This window comes from Fistularia commersonii, chromosome 26, assembly GCF_037954325.1.
Source record: "Fistularia commersonii isolate RoL2024-O1a breed Wild chromosome 26, RoL_Fcom_v1.0, whole genome shotgun sequence".
Taxonomy (NCBI): domain Eukaryota; kingdom Metazoa; phylum Chordata; class Actinopteri; order Syngnathiformes; family Fistulariidae; genus Fistularia; species Fistularia commersonii.
Genome location: NC_141309.1, coordinates 13,595,440 through 13,609,210, shown reverse-complemented (window position 1 = coordinate 13,609,210; position 13,771 = coordinate 13,595,440). Strand labels below are relative to the sequence as shown.

The 13,771-nt window shown below is 39.1% G+C and overlaps 1 protein-coding gene across 5 annotated transcripts in view; it reads right to left on the bottom strand.

The window, feature by feature from the left end:
* Window positions 1-13,771, bottom strand: part of ncor2 (nuclear receptor corepressor 2) — a 105,823-nt gene that overhangs the window by 70,246 nt on the left and 21,806 nt on the right. For 4 of the 5 annotated variants that reach the window (XM_086174403.1, XM_086174406.1, XM_086174405.1 and 1 more), the window contains exons 2-3: window positions 6,920-7,115; window positions 6,056-6,171 (exon numbers count right to left, since the gene is read on the bottom strand). In XM_086174403.1, coding sequence (XP_086030529.1) covers window positions 6,056-6,171; window positions 6,920-7,024 — 221 coding nt within the window. In that variant the 5' untranslated portion in view covers window positions 7,025-7,115. Of the gene's footprint in view, window positions 1-6,055; window positions 6,172-6,919; window positions 7,116-11,211; window positions 11,298-13,771 lie in introns of all 5 variants that reach the window. The other variant, XM_086174404.1, reaches the window with a different exon arrangement.

The following is a 13,771-nucleotide window of genomic DNA, read 5'->3' as shown; positions in this document are numbered from 1 at the left end:
ACAAAATTATGATGTCCCTTTGCATACAAAGTTATGATGTCACTCATGTTAATTATTTTGGCCAAGTTAAATGCTTGTTTGTGAAAATTACAAGTACTTTCAAAATACATGTTTTTCATATAAATAAAAAGGTAAGACAAGCAAATGGGCAAATGGGCAAATCTCACAAATCGTATTACTCCATAGAAATGATCTGCAATATTATAGTAGGAGGTTCTACAATTATTTTTAAGCCAAGAATCCCAAAAACTGATTGAGAGTTGGCACAGGGACCCTTACTATTTCATTGTGTTTTAAATTAACTGGGCCTAGTGCCGTGTATAAAGCATTCAATAATAAAGGTTCATACATTAATGTTTTTATTTTAAATTTATGCAAAGTACAGTGAGTAGGGTTGCTGTGTCACTGCCATTTATAAACATAACTTGTCAACTGACATGCATGCAAACATCAGCATGTCTGTCAATTACATGATAATAGAGAACAATTTCTGCCTCCATTTATCCAGTAGCTAGAAGGTGTTGGATTCATGTTAATTTGTATTTGAATGTATTAAAAAAGGGGAGTTGTTCCGCACTATAAGGCGCACCTTCAATGAATGGCCTATTTAAAAAAAAAAATCATATATAAGAAAATGGAGTCGGTGGCTGCTTCCCGTTGTTGCAAGACCTCATGTAGCTTAATATTGATCCATATATAAGGTGCACCGGATTATAAGGTGCACAGTCGGTTTTTGAGAAAATTAAAGGCGTTTAGGTGTGCCTTATAGTGCCGAATATACGGTATTTAAAAAATTGTCAAATCAACAAAAACTACACAACCTCCCACCCGCAGTACCCCTGTGGACACTATTGAAGACTTTTGAGATAACGGAATTCACTGCTCTGTGTTTAGCTGCTGTTTACATCCTGCTGCAGACTAAAACCATGCCAGCACTGATGTCGAGGTCAGTTTGTTCCGGATGGCGCATCCTGATGCCATTCTGATCACTGCTGGCGATTACAACCAGTGCAACTGACTACCTTCCCTACATAGCAGCAACACATGGACATTCCCACCTGTGTGAAAAGCACTCTGGAGGAGTAACATTCACGGTGCATACCAACTCAACTTTGGAAATTTGAACCACATCTCTATTTCTGTGTCCCACACAAAAGACATGGAATTACACAAACCAAAATTGTCACAGAAATTGACCTATGGACCCCTCTAAGAATCGAAGAGTATCACGCAGGACTGTACTGCTCTCACCAACTGAGACGTGTTCAAGACTGCAACCACAGAAGACTCTTGTGTCAGCATACAGAAGTACACTGTGAATTTGACAGGATACATTAGCACTTGTTTTCAAAACACCGTGCCCTCCATATTGGTCTGAGATGAGATCAACTTTATTTATCCCGAAGGAAATTGTTGTGCCAGAGTTTCAAGCAAAAACATAACAACAATAGATAATAGTATGAAGGAGGGAGAATAAGAAATACAATAAAATATAAATGGTCGAGGTTCAGGCTATCAAGTGTTCTAAGGTCTTAAAAACAAAGATTTGAAGGTTTGGAGGTTCCACCAACAGAAGCCAGGGCTGAACAGTCATGCACACCACATCCTGCGTGCCCACTCTCTTGTATTTAGGTCAGGCAATGAGACAGAGTACAAAATTGCGAAATACGAACCGATGAAAGCCATCAGAACAGTCAACAGGCAGTAAAGAGAGAAGCTTCTACTCCACTGCTGACCTTAGGTAGAAGTGGCAAAGCCTGCAGCACATCACAGACAACAAGTCCCCCACCAGCATCAGCAGCTCAGCGAAGACACACACATTGGGACCACTGTCCCCACCTCTCGTTCCCTCTATTCTTCGAGCAGTATCATCAGACAGGTACACAGAGCCCTCCAAAGGATCAACCCCCAACAAGGCAGTAGGACTGACAAGATTCCTGGACTGGCCCTAGGAGTTAAGCCAAAGAGCTGGCTGATGTTCCTCCATCGTCAACCTCTTCCTCAGCCAGAGCACAGTCACCCCCAGCTTTAAGAACACAACCATTGTTTGCCTTCCAAGATTAGCCCACTCCGCCTAAATGATTACAGGCCAGAAGCATTTACTCCAATCAAAGAGTTTTGAGAGAGTGGTGCTGGCCTACATTCAGAGCAACATACCATACCCCCTGGACCTCCTGCAGTTTGCACACCAGCCCAGCAGGTCCACCTCAGATGCCAAAGCTGCCACCCTCCATTACTCCCTCTCCAACCTTGAAAACAAAGACTGCTACATCAGGATGCTCTTTGTGGGCTACAGTTCTACCTTTACCACCGTCTTACCCCACCGACTCTCCACTCTTAGCCCACGTCAGTTAGGACCTCACCTTGTCACTCAACAACAACGCACAGTTAAAAAGGCTCAAATGCTGCAGTTTCACTTTCTGAGGATGCTGAATATGTTTGGCATGTCACCAAAGATGCTCAGCAACTTCTACAGCTGCATTGTTCAAAGCATCTTAATCAGTTGCATCACCGTATGCTACAGCCGCACCACAGATTTGGACATCAAATGCCTGCAGCGAGTGGTGGAGGTTGCAGAGCAGATCACCAGAACCCCACTGCCTTCTCTGCAGGACATCTATCCCTACGGAGTCCACAGGAGAGCTGCTTCCATCAGCAAGCACCCCAGCCAGGGGTACAGGAGTGTAAAATATAGGTCATCTCGACTGAATAACTTGTTCTACCCAACAGCCATTAGACTCCTGAACAACTGACAGGAGTCAATAACCATGTTCTATCTCAGGACCATCACATGCACCTGATTGTTCACTTATCTGCACTTTACATTCAGCACAGTCAGTGCTGTTCTTAACTATTTATTTGATTGTCTGCAACCTGCACTTTGTGAGTTTGCATACTCAAGCTGGACTCAAATTTTAAGTCAGTCTGCACTTTTTCAACATGCTTATCCTACGAACAAAACTGTTTACATTTCAATTTGTACTTTTTCTTTCAACTTGCACATCCGATTAATAATGGTTCCCATTTCTCTGCACCGTTTCCATTTCTTTGCACTGTTCACATCTTATTGCAACAATGCTTATCATTAATTGTTTTCCTGTTTTGTTTTTTTTTTCCAACCTATTTGGCTTCACTGTGGACAAGAAAATGATAATCTCATTGTACAGTGAAATTCATTTCCAGACTGTTCATGTGACAATAAACACTTTAAATCGTGGAGGAGATATGGTATCCTGGGATGCTAAGAAAGAGCAACGATGCCTGGCTCTTTACCAGCAAAAAATATTTTTGCTGCAAGACAGTAGAGCTTTATAAAGCCATTTATCAGTCATCTGTGGCGATCAGTTGGGCCATCTCATAATCTAGCATGTAAGCTTTGGCATCGATGAGTGCATGCATCCAACACTGTAGCTTAACATAGGAATGCTGTTTATCAAGAGAATCTGTCAACCATCATAGACACTACAGTTTTGAAAGTATTTGTTTTATTATCTGGAAAGGGAAGCAGTTGTACCTGCTCTTTGTGTCCCAACTTCCTTACTTCAGTCATATCACGGGAATCACAGCTTTTCAAATATATTTCCCAATAGAAAATGAGCCAATGCAACATGAGTACCTAACATTCAACTCTCTGTAGGAGTCAATTTGTCAAGGGGTTAATCAACAAGTAAGAGGATATACTGCAGTAGAATCTATTTGAAGTTAAAAATAATAAGAACAAGATCAGTTTGAATTAAAAACAGTATTAGAAAGACTTTGGAACTTCTGTCTGTATGATTGCCTCTGTCATATCAGGAAAAACAAAGTGGCACAATTAATAGCCAGATGGTGTGTGATAACTCCCCCAAAATACTCACACTTCCTCATCTCCATAGATAGGTGGCACTTACATAATAACATCATCAAGCACTAGCCCACCCCTTCTCCCTTCCCTCTCTGTCCCCTTTTCTTCCTCCCTCATCCTCTCGTGAGCGTGCAGAATAATCTGATCCCAGGGGAGGATTTGTCTGGAGGATGAGAGAAAGAGATGTCTATAGAGGTGGGGGAGGAGAGAGAGGAAGAATGAGATGGAGGGGGGCAACAAAACACAAACACCAACACCCCACAACAGCTCCATTAGTTTCTCACTGGCTTGGGTCCCATTACGACAAGAACAGAGATTGTGTGTGTTGATAGCAGCCTGTTATTGTGAAAGCTCAATGGTGTTTGTGTGACTGCCAGTCTCTTTTTGCTCCCCAGAGTAACAACTGCAGCTGTACATGGCACAGGGAAAGCTTACAGAGAGCCAGACTAACTGCACCACAGCTGTGATGAATGAAAGTCAGTAAGTGCAGGGTGGATGCAGGACAACTGATGTCTGCCAAATAGAATGCAAAATTCCTTTCAATGCTCAAACTTTCTGTTCATTGCAAGTATAAATTAACTGACAGCAAAAACAGAAAATTACATCTGCAACAGCTGTATGTTATATACTGGGATAATTAAGAGCCCTGTTAAAAATGTACCAATCTCTCACACTGTGTTGTAAGTCCTTGTCACAACAAACCACAAAATTAGGAGGTATTTAAAATGTTTAGGGGGGTAAAAAGGTAATGAATTAAAGTCTCATTTTAAATAATGTATCCAACTAAAAACCACTGATAGCACTTCAAGTAAATTATTCACTCCCATGACACGAATACTGACTTTGAGCACCAGTAAAGAGTCAAACAGGGGTCTTTCAGTACAGATAAATAAAAAAAATAATGAAGTGAAATTAATATCGCTGCATGATATCAAATTCCTGCCCCAAATTTGTTCACACTGTTCTGGAAAGCAAAAAAACTGTGATATGTTGTTATGTTTCACTTGCTTTTCTGTCAGCTTTCTCAAGTAGCCTGACTGATCTCAGACAGATGGGAAGAGGAGTGAGATACCACCTGGAGTAAAGACAATCATGAAAGAAACAACAAGCACAGTGGCAAACCAGTGATTACAATGTTGTCTTGTGACCGGAATTGGGGTAAATTTAGAGCACTGACTAAATAGCAACATATAACCTTGCATGCAGTCTAAGTTAATTACCGTTGTTAAGAGGTAAACAAGGTTAAGGTTACATTTTAGCTTACATTTTCACTTCAAATGTAAACAACCTCAATAATACTGAAAATGGAGACATGGTGCACAGAATTACTAAGACTTATGAAAGGACAGGAACACATCTGAGAGGACTGTAGACTGAGACACTGACAAGGTCAGAATTACCTACTCAGCCTAGGAATGAGAATAAAGAATGAGGGCCTCAGATTAATTTCTAAGCCCTCTAAAGAAATATTGAAGGCCAGGTTTATTCGATGGGGTACAGATATTTTCCCATTCAAGATAATGTTTTTTCATATGTGCCTCAAAAACATTGTATACACACACACACAAACACACACATGTAAATTATGATTTAAAATAAGACTTTTTTTTAAAGAACAGGCTAACAGAAAAATAAAATTCATTGTACATACATTGAGCATTCAAGTGCTTTAAGGATCAATTAAGGCACTGAAATGCCAGTAATTATTCAGTTTTCTGAGGTACATACAGTAACCCATCTTACTCGATATGCTTGTTCATCAATATGGCAAAACTGAAAAGGCAAAAAACCAAAAACAAAAAGGAGAGAACTGGCTTCAAATTCTAAATACATATGTATATACTGGGAGATGGTTAATATGGTTGGATTTAGTTGAATAACACTGGATAATAAATGTAGCTTGGATAAGTCACTAAGATTGGTTTATCTCAGCTGTCAAGATTCAGCAAGATCCTTAATCTAAAATCAGGGAAATTCCATTAATTCAATGTTATGATAAATTATTGCATAGTCAGCTAGAAAAAGCAATGCATCTGAACAGAATCAATGCCACTTTTATTGTCTTCATTCTTACTTTGATTAAACATACCCTGAGTACACTGAAATATGAGCCTTACATTGTCTATTGTTCTTAAAGGCAAGTTGACAGAACTGTTACACCCTTTTGGAAAAAGTGATGAATAATTTTAAAAATGAACATGAAGGGCTCACCTCTCGCTCCCAGGCTGGAATTCTGACAGTAAAGATGGCCGACGGCGATGAGGTTGAGCCAAGTGAGAACTGTAGTCCCTAGCATGATGAGAGTGGTAGTCAACCAGTCCCACTTCCTAGAAGATGAGGTAAAATAAATGATCAGTATATGAGCAGAATTCTTACATTAACACCTTTTTGCCCCCTATGCAAATGCTGAAAAAATACTTGATTTTTCTATAATCACCAGTTCATTTGTGATAATTTAATGGTACCTTTTTCACCACAAAAACCATGTAGCTCGAGTAAACATAAACCTCTGCAAAACCTCTGCCTGTCACCTATTATATGTTGTCATCTATGTGACAACAACATAAAGTTATAGAACTAGTTGGTTAGTTTCTCCCATGTTATAACACAAAGAGCCTTACAAACATTGGAAACCACTCAGTGAACCTAAACAACTGCTAAAGGTGTCTTTTCAAGTCTCTTATTTTATATGAAGTCGAAAACAGATTTGCCTCTGGTACAAAAAACTATGATCTTGATAATTACAAGATGAGAGGTCATAATCTGAAGACTGCAGTGACAACATGAACTTTAACCTCAAAAAACCTAGTTGAGAGAGTTTGTAAAAGTTTGAGGAAACCATCTTGTGTGCACAACATTGTAACATAAGAATGTTTCTTTTAGAAAAACATCAGTGGGGCTCTTGGGGTCAGGCCCTACCCAGCAGATCAAAGTAATGTCCCTGTTATTAAATATCCATCAAGCAAGGAGAGGTATAACTAAAGCTTGAGGGTATATAAAAATGTTTTTAAATATCACTCAGAGTTAAGAGTTGGAAAGTGGAATCACTAAAGACGCAGTCTGCTAATCTCTTACCGTATGTGCCCGCTGTAACTGTAGTGGTAAGGTTGCAGGGTTTGGCAGGTGCCGTGTGTCCACAGTCCTCCGGCCAGGTTGCAAAGACTGAGGGTGAGAGGACATTCTGGCACAGCCGCTTCCTCTACAGGCAGGAAGTAGGAGTTGCTGCAGAGCAGATGCCGCGCATTACTGGCAGATTTTTATAGCCAGCAAGCTGAGGAGAGACAAAATACATTGCTTAGAGCTCATCAACCTTTAAAAGGAAAATAAGTACATCATTGAAAGACACATTATGTAAAAATAAATATTTTTCTGAAGGTGGATAGTAAGAAGTGTTAATGTGATGTATATCTAGTGACAATGGGACACACACAGGCTTTTCATTGTACAGCAACATGCTAGGCAGCTTGCTTTGACTTATGGGACATTAAGTTAGTTTTGTCAGCTATCAGTGATCATTGTGCCATCTATGCAATCTAGTTCAGATACATTTATGATCAGATATGAACACAATGCACAAGCCTTCAAGCCTGTTCTTTGTTTCCTACCAGATACGTCCAGAATCTGCTGTTACAGTGGAATGCGTGTAAAGCAGGTCAAACTGTTTATACAGACGCGTGCACACGCGCACACGCACACGCACACGCACACGCACACGCACACAACTATTAACAGCTGTTCGCTGTAGATTGTTATCTGCTGCGCACATTTCTGTAGCAGAGACTCAAAGATAACATAGAATGTATAAAAAAGAATTAATTTGACACTGGCACTGACTATGCACATGCAAATTTGAAGAATAACACTTGCCTCATGAGGGCTCACTATGCTCTTGTTGAATTTTTTTTTTGTGCCAACTGGACTACAATTTCTTCAGATGAAGATCACCTCTCGTCTGAGAGGCTTCTTTAATTTGGAGTCAAAGGGTGGTTACCCCAAATTGTGCAGCAACATGTCTATGGATGTTCTCAGCCCAGTCCAAGTGGCCTCTTCCATTTGCCATAAAAAATTTTTGACAAGAAGAAACCATGAGCTGGATGACAGACAAACTCCATAGACAAGAGAGTGTCTATGATTGAATGGGGGATCAAAGTGAATAGGTAAGCATCAACCTTGCAATTCCAGTGGACACTGTGACCACCTCAGCTATGAGACTGTCATAACCTCCCTGCACCAGCTGCTCAAACCTGAATTGGCCCTAGTGAAGGAGAGAGCCTCTGCACCTGCTACAGGAAAGCCCTGCATCAATTCTCAATGAATGGTCCACTATACCCAAATTGAAAACTTAATGACAAATACCAACCACAATCAAAATTCCCTGGCTTTCACTGTGACAATGACATGAAGACATTGGGACAGAATAGCAATCAGCATCTTTAATCTTGAAATGTTCCTTTAATAAACAAAATTTTTAAAATTCAAAAGTATGGCTGGAGATGAGAAATTATTTAGTCCTTCCCATCTAGTTTTGTCCGATTTTGTGTGTTAAAAATATGAATCAGTACAACAAATGGGGGTCTTTGGTGTCACTTTTTGGGATCTCTGTGCCTTGGAGAATGCTGATGAAGAAATGTTATCTGTAAATGTAGTTCAACAATCTATCAGTGTCCAGCAGTCCAGTGTATTTTATCTTGAAAAAAATCTAATTGAATTAAATAACACGGACAGAGTTGTCTAACCCTAACCATAATTGGCATTATGGCATGTCAAACTTGTTTAGAATCACTGATATGTACACGACCCTGGTCTTTTCATCAGCAGGTAATTGTAACATTGATAGCAAAGACCAGGGGTCAGCACCATGATGCTTCTCCCTGTCACGTATGAAAATAATTAACAAGTATTTAATTAAAATGTATTTCATTTTAGTTGATTCATTTTTAAAATATTATTTTAAATTTGAAGATTATGGCATTCTTGTAACATTGAGATAAAAGGCTTTAAAATATTTTTGTCACTCTTAATAAGCGACAGCACGCACCAGTAAAAGGATGACAACACACACAGAGGACAGCATTTTTGGTTTGCTGCCAGTGGATAATTTAAGCTCTGCTTTTTTTTTCTTCCATAAATACAAGTAGGACTCATATAGACACCGCGTATTTTGCTTAAAAGTAACCTTTAACCAAACGTCTTTTTTCGGAGTTCAAAATGTTTTATTGCATGCAGAAATGTTAATTTCATTTTCTCTGGAGTTGTTCATTCATTGATTTAAAAAAATGTAACACATGACATAAAAATAAAATTATATGCCATGTTAATTTATTTTAAATTTCAAAAGGGTTGCGTGGCTCTCTGAGTTTTTTTTACTGTGGGGAAACGGGTCCAAATGGCTCTTTGAGTGGTAAAGGATGCCGACACCTGGCCAAGACTACACGGTTGTATTGTATTGATAACTGCTCACAAATATCGAAAATTAAAAAAACACTTAATTCTTTCAACATGCACGCACACACAGACACACACTATAAAACTGTTGTTTACTATGGTAACAATACAGCAGGACTATGTTTATTCAATATCAGTATTCACAACTGTATCTTCAAGACAGTACATTAAATATATCATTACACCTTTAAAACTAATATTTGTTTGGAAATCTCCTCTCTTAAGATAATATTAAATTCAAAGAAATTAACATTATTTCTAAACTGATTAACTATTACAATTTCAGAGGTATGATTAACTGTGTTTAGATTAGATTAGATCCAACTTTACTGTCATTACACATGTAAAGCAATTAAATGCAGTCTTGCGTCTAACCAGAAGCCCACAAAAGCAGCAAGTGCAGATATAATAAATACAATAAAAGTATGTACATGGTATATTGTGTCAAAAACTTACAAGTGATTTACAAATTTGATACTGTGAACGTGTAATACAGATGGATTTGTGCATTAAATGTAATAGCCATTGGTCAGGAACGACAAACATAATTTACAAGAGGTACTATGCAGATGATAAGTTATGCAGTTATGTTTTAGCTTCCCTCAATTGTCTTACAGCAACAGTTTCTGTGTTCAGGTATGTAGTGTACGTGAGTGAAATTTTCAATACTAGAAACCAGGCCCCTCACCCGCATCCCTTCCCCTTCAGCGCATTTTAGACAGAACAGACAGCAGCTCTCAGGGCTGGGTACTGTCCTCCATCACCAAATAATTTGGAGACAATGGTAACTAATGTTAACATTAGTAGCGAGCAGACAGATCATTTGGACATAAAGCAAATACATTTTGCAACTTATATACAAATTTACTGAAATGTATTTTCAATGCTGAAATTAACATTTGGAATTGTGTAAAAGGAAATTCAATCGTCCAATGTAGCTTGCTGCCGGCAAGTTGTTGTTCTGCTTGGTCATGGTATAGTAATATTTCTCGGAGGGTAAGTGTCAATGGTAGGTTATGACAAATGGTTTGGAGGTCAAATATTACCATTCTACCTTGATTTATGGTAATATCTGACTTTAAAAATCACTGGCACTACTAGTTGTAGTAACATTAACATATACTTGTCACTCTACAACAATATAAACCTAAGGGTAGAATTTGGTCCTGCTGATTACTAGAATGCATAATGGTGAAAAGGTGAGCTTGGCTATTAGCAAAATATGTTAATATGTTGACACTACTCAGTCTGAGTAGTGGTTTATTTAAACTATAGTAGTGGTCAGGTTAATTTAAACATGAAATGAAAACTAATGAAAGACATTTGGTCAACCCACAACCACAGAAAGTACAAATTTACACACACAGATCTGAGGTCAGTGACTCCAATTAGTAGCCAGACTCCCTGATAAGGTTTTGGAGTATTATCCGCCGCAACCAGATGGAAAAAAAAAACCTCTTTTTAACTCTATGAACCTAATATCAGGTAACCTTACACAATGTATTCATCACTGACAACACATAGAATCAATAAGTTAATATGTGTGAGTACACATATATACACACACACAAACACATATATGGCCATATCTATGATTTCTTCCTGTCGAACCTTCAACAGCGCAAGTTTCATGTAAGCAAAACGGTGTGTTACAAACGCAAAACCAAAGAAACTCTGACTTTAGAGATATCAAATGCAGACTTTCACTATACTGTGAACTGTATAGTAGTCTCAGAGTAAAGTGCCAATGTGTATTTAAGACAATCAAATGTTTTGGTCATTTCAGCATACCACGTAATAATAAGAAACCTGACTATTGATGAAAAACATTTATGTCAAGCCATGACATGGCATGCAAATATGTTTAACAAAAGGCAGAAAAATAGGCCAAGCAAGACAAAAAGGGGGTGAGATAAGCCGACCTCCTTGGAGCCCTGTCTTTGATGACTGCCCAGTCCACAGACATTCCCCAGAAGGATGAAAACAAGTCTGAAGGCAGTCACAAGATCTGCAGAGGACAAAAAACTTGAATCAAGACGAGAAGGCCAACACAATGAGAGAGCTTTGACATAAACTCTGAGGCAAATGGGTCCTTCTAGACAAGAGGCTAAACACATGCACTGGCACTGCTACAGACACCCACAGGCAAGTCCATGGCTCACTGCCAACCCTGTGGATGAACTCAATCACCTCGCTCTCTCACTCTAGCATGCTTTCCTTCTCCTCTCTGTATTGCTTTGGATGTCTCCACGGAGTTGTGGGCCTCTGCCTTCAGCAGTGTGAGCCAATATTTCATCCTGTTAGCCCCCTCCCTCCCACTCCATTTTAGGAATTGCAGTGGAAATACTAGTACAGAGACCGCTTCAAGCCAGCCAAGGAGAGCAGGACCCTGACTTCAAAAAACAATTTAATTCTATTGACATGAGCAGTTAATCAAATCTGTCTAGTCAGACTTTACAGTTTGACTGTGAAGGAAAAGATAGTACAAACATTTAATCCCCAGTATTTTTTGAATTCTCATAGCAATGTTTGAAACCTAATAGAGCAATTATTTTGACTGACCATTCACTGGAAAAGCTATGATTATAATTTAACAGAAAAAAGTGCAGCCCAAAAAACACTTTAAGCTAATGAAATATAATTTATTTTGTAATAATAAGTATAGCTGAAGAAGTTGCCCAAAAGTGTAATTGTTTCCTCTGCACAAGGAGAGTATAAGGGACCCTTTGTACCTCCAAGTGTGAGGCTGGGCCATAATGGCAGCAGTGGCTACTAGAAGTGGAAAAACAGCAGATGTTTACAATACAAAGTATGATGGCAATAACGATTGCCCCATCTTTGTTCAAATGTCATCACAACCATTATGCTACAGGATGTTACTAGATTGTATACCTTAAGAACATAATAGACACTTCCCAAAACTTTCTATTTATACATTTAAATAATTTTCTAGATCTACGGACAAGCTGTTTTTACAGACGTATGAGGGAATTAAACATTGTGTAGGGCCTCATATATGGATGGGCAGTAATGGGCAAAAGGATTGCTTTGGGAACATCAGAAGTTGATAAAGCTGTGCTATAAAGAGAGGAGCTCAAGGGACGGGGCTGCTAGGTCTCTCGACATAGGAATGTGGCACCCTGTCAGGTCTCATAAGGATTTATCTCCCTGGAGCCTCATTACCAAAGGGCCTTGGACAAGACCATTGCTTGCTTACCTCTTCACTCACCCTTAATACTTAGCTGCTTGAGAACACTGTACATGCATGCTAACACTTGCTTTTACTTGCACCATGGGTGGCCTAGTTGGGCTTTTTCTGAAGCATGCACAGGGTTATTTGGACACAGAGGTATTAGAGCCCTTGCATGTTCATGTCATCTATAGTTTCGAGTGGTCCTTGTGTGTGTCTGGGTGCTGGTTTTCGGGCCACCCACAGGTGGAGAAAGACCTAGCAGCCTTAGTGTAAAAACATCTTGAGAGTTCCATTTTAAAACATGGTCGGCCAAAGTGATCATTCATAAAGCAAAGATACACTTGTATAACACTGACAGTTTTGTTAATACAGATGAAATACAATGATAAAGATATTTAGTCATCTATTTTCCTAGCCAACTGCTGAAGAGAGAACTGTGTATCCACTGCTATGTCGCTGCAGTTACTGAATGAATGAATGAATGAATGAATGAATGAATGAATGAATGAATAAATAATGTTGGCCTTCATTTTTAAAGTGAAGAACAAAGAGTGGTATCCAAAGGAGAACATATAAAATGACTTGTTGCTGAAAAAACCTAATTTCCTTTTTGTGAAGGTGCATATCAATCCTGAGCAACAATGACAAACATTTTCAATTTGAAAGACTGTCCTGCAAAGTGTGTACATTAGATGACATTTTTATCTTCAATGTCAAAAGTCTCAACAGCAACCTTTTTCAACACCCCAGTAGCACAAACAGTCCTGCCAAGGACATTGAGCTTTAATACACCATTCTTGTTCAATTAGACAGGTATGATCAACTTTCATTTTTTCTGGAACATGACTTGTATGATGTTATTGAAACACTGACATTGACAAAAAGACGGGAGGCAGAGCTGGAGGTTGCAGACATGAAGATACTCAGGTTCTCTTTGGGAGAGACCAGGATGGATAGGCTCGGGAATGAGTCAGAGGGACAGCACATGTTAGTCCTGCTTCTCTGACCTTCTCTCCAACACATCTAAGATGGTTTGGTCATGTATAGAGGAGGAATAGTGAATATATTGGAAGATGGATGCTGGAATTGGAGGAGGACCAAAGAGAAGATTTATGGACATAGTAAGATAAGATATGAAGGCAGTTGGTGTGAGATAGGAGGATACAGAGAATAGGGTTAGATCAAGACGGTTGATTCGCTGTAGCAACCCCTGAAGGGAGAAGCCGAAAGGAGAAGAATTTGAGCTATCAAAGTTGTCAATTACTGGATGAACATCACTTGACAAAAGG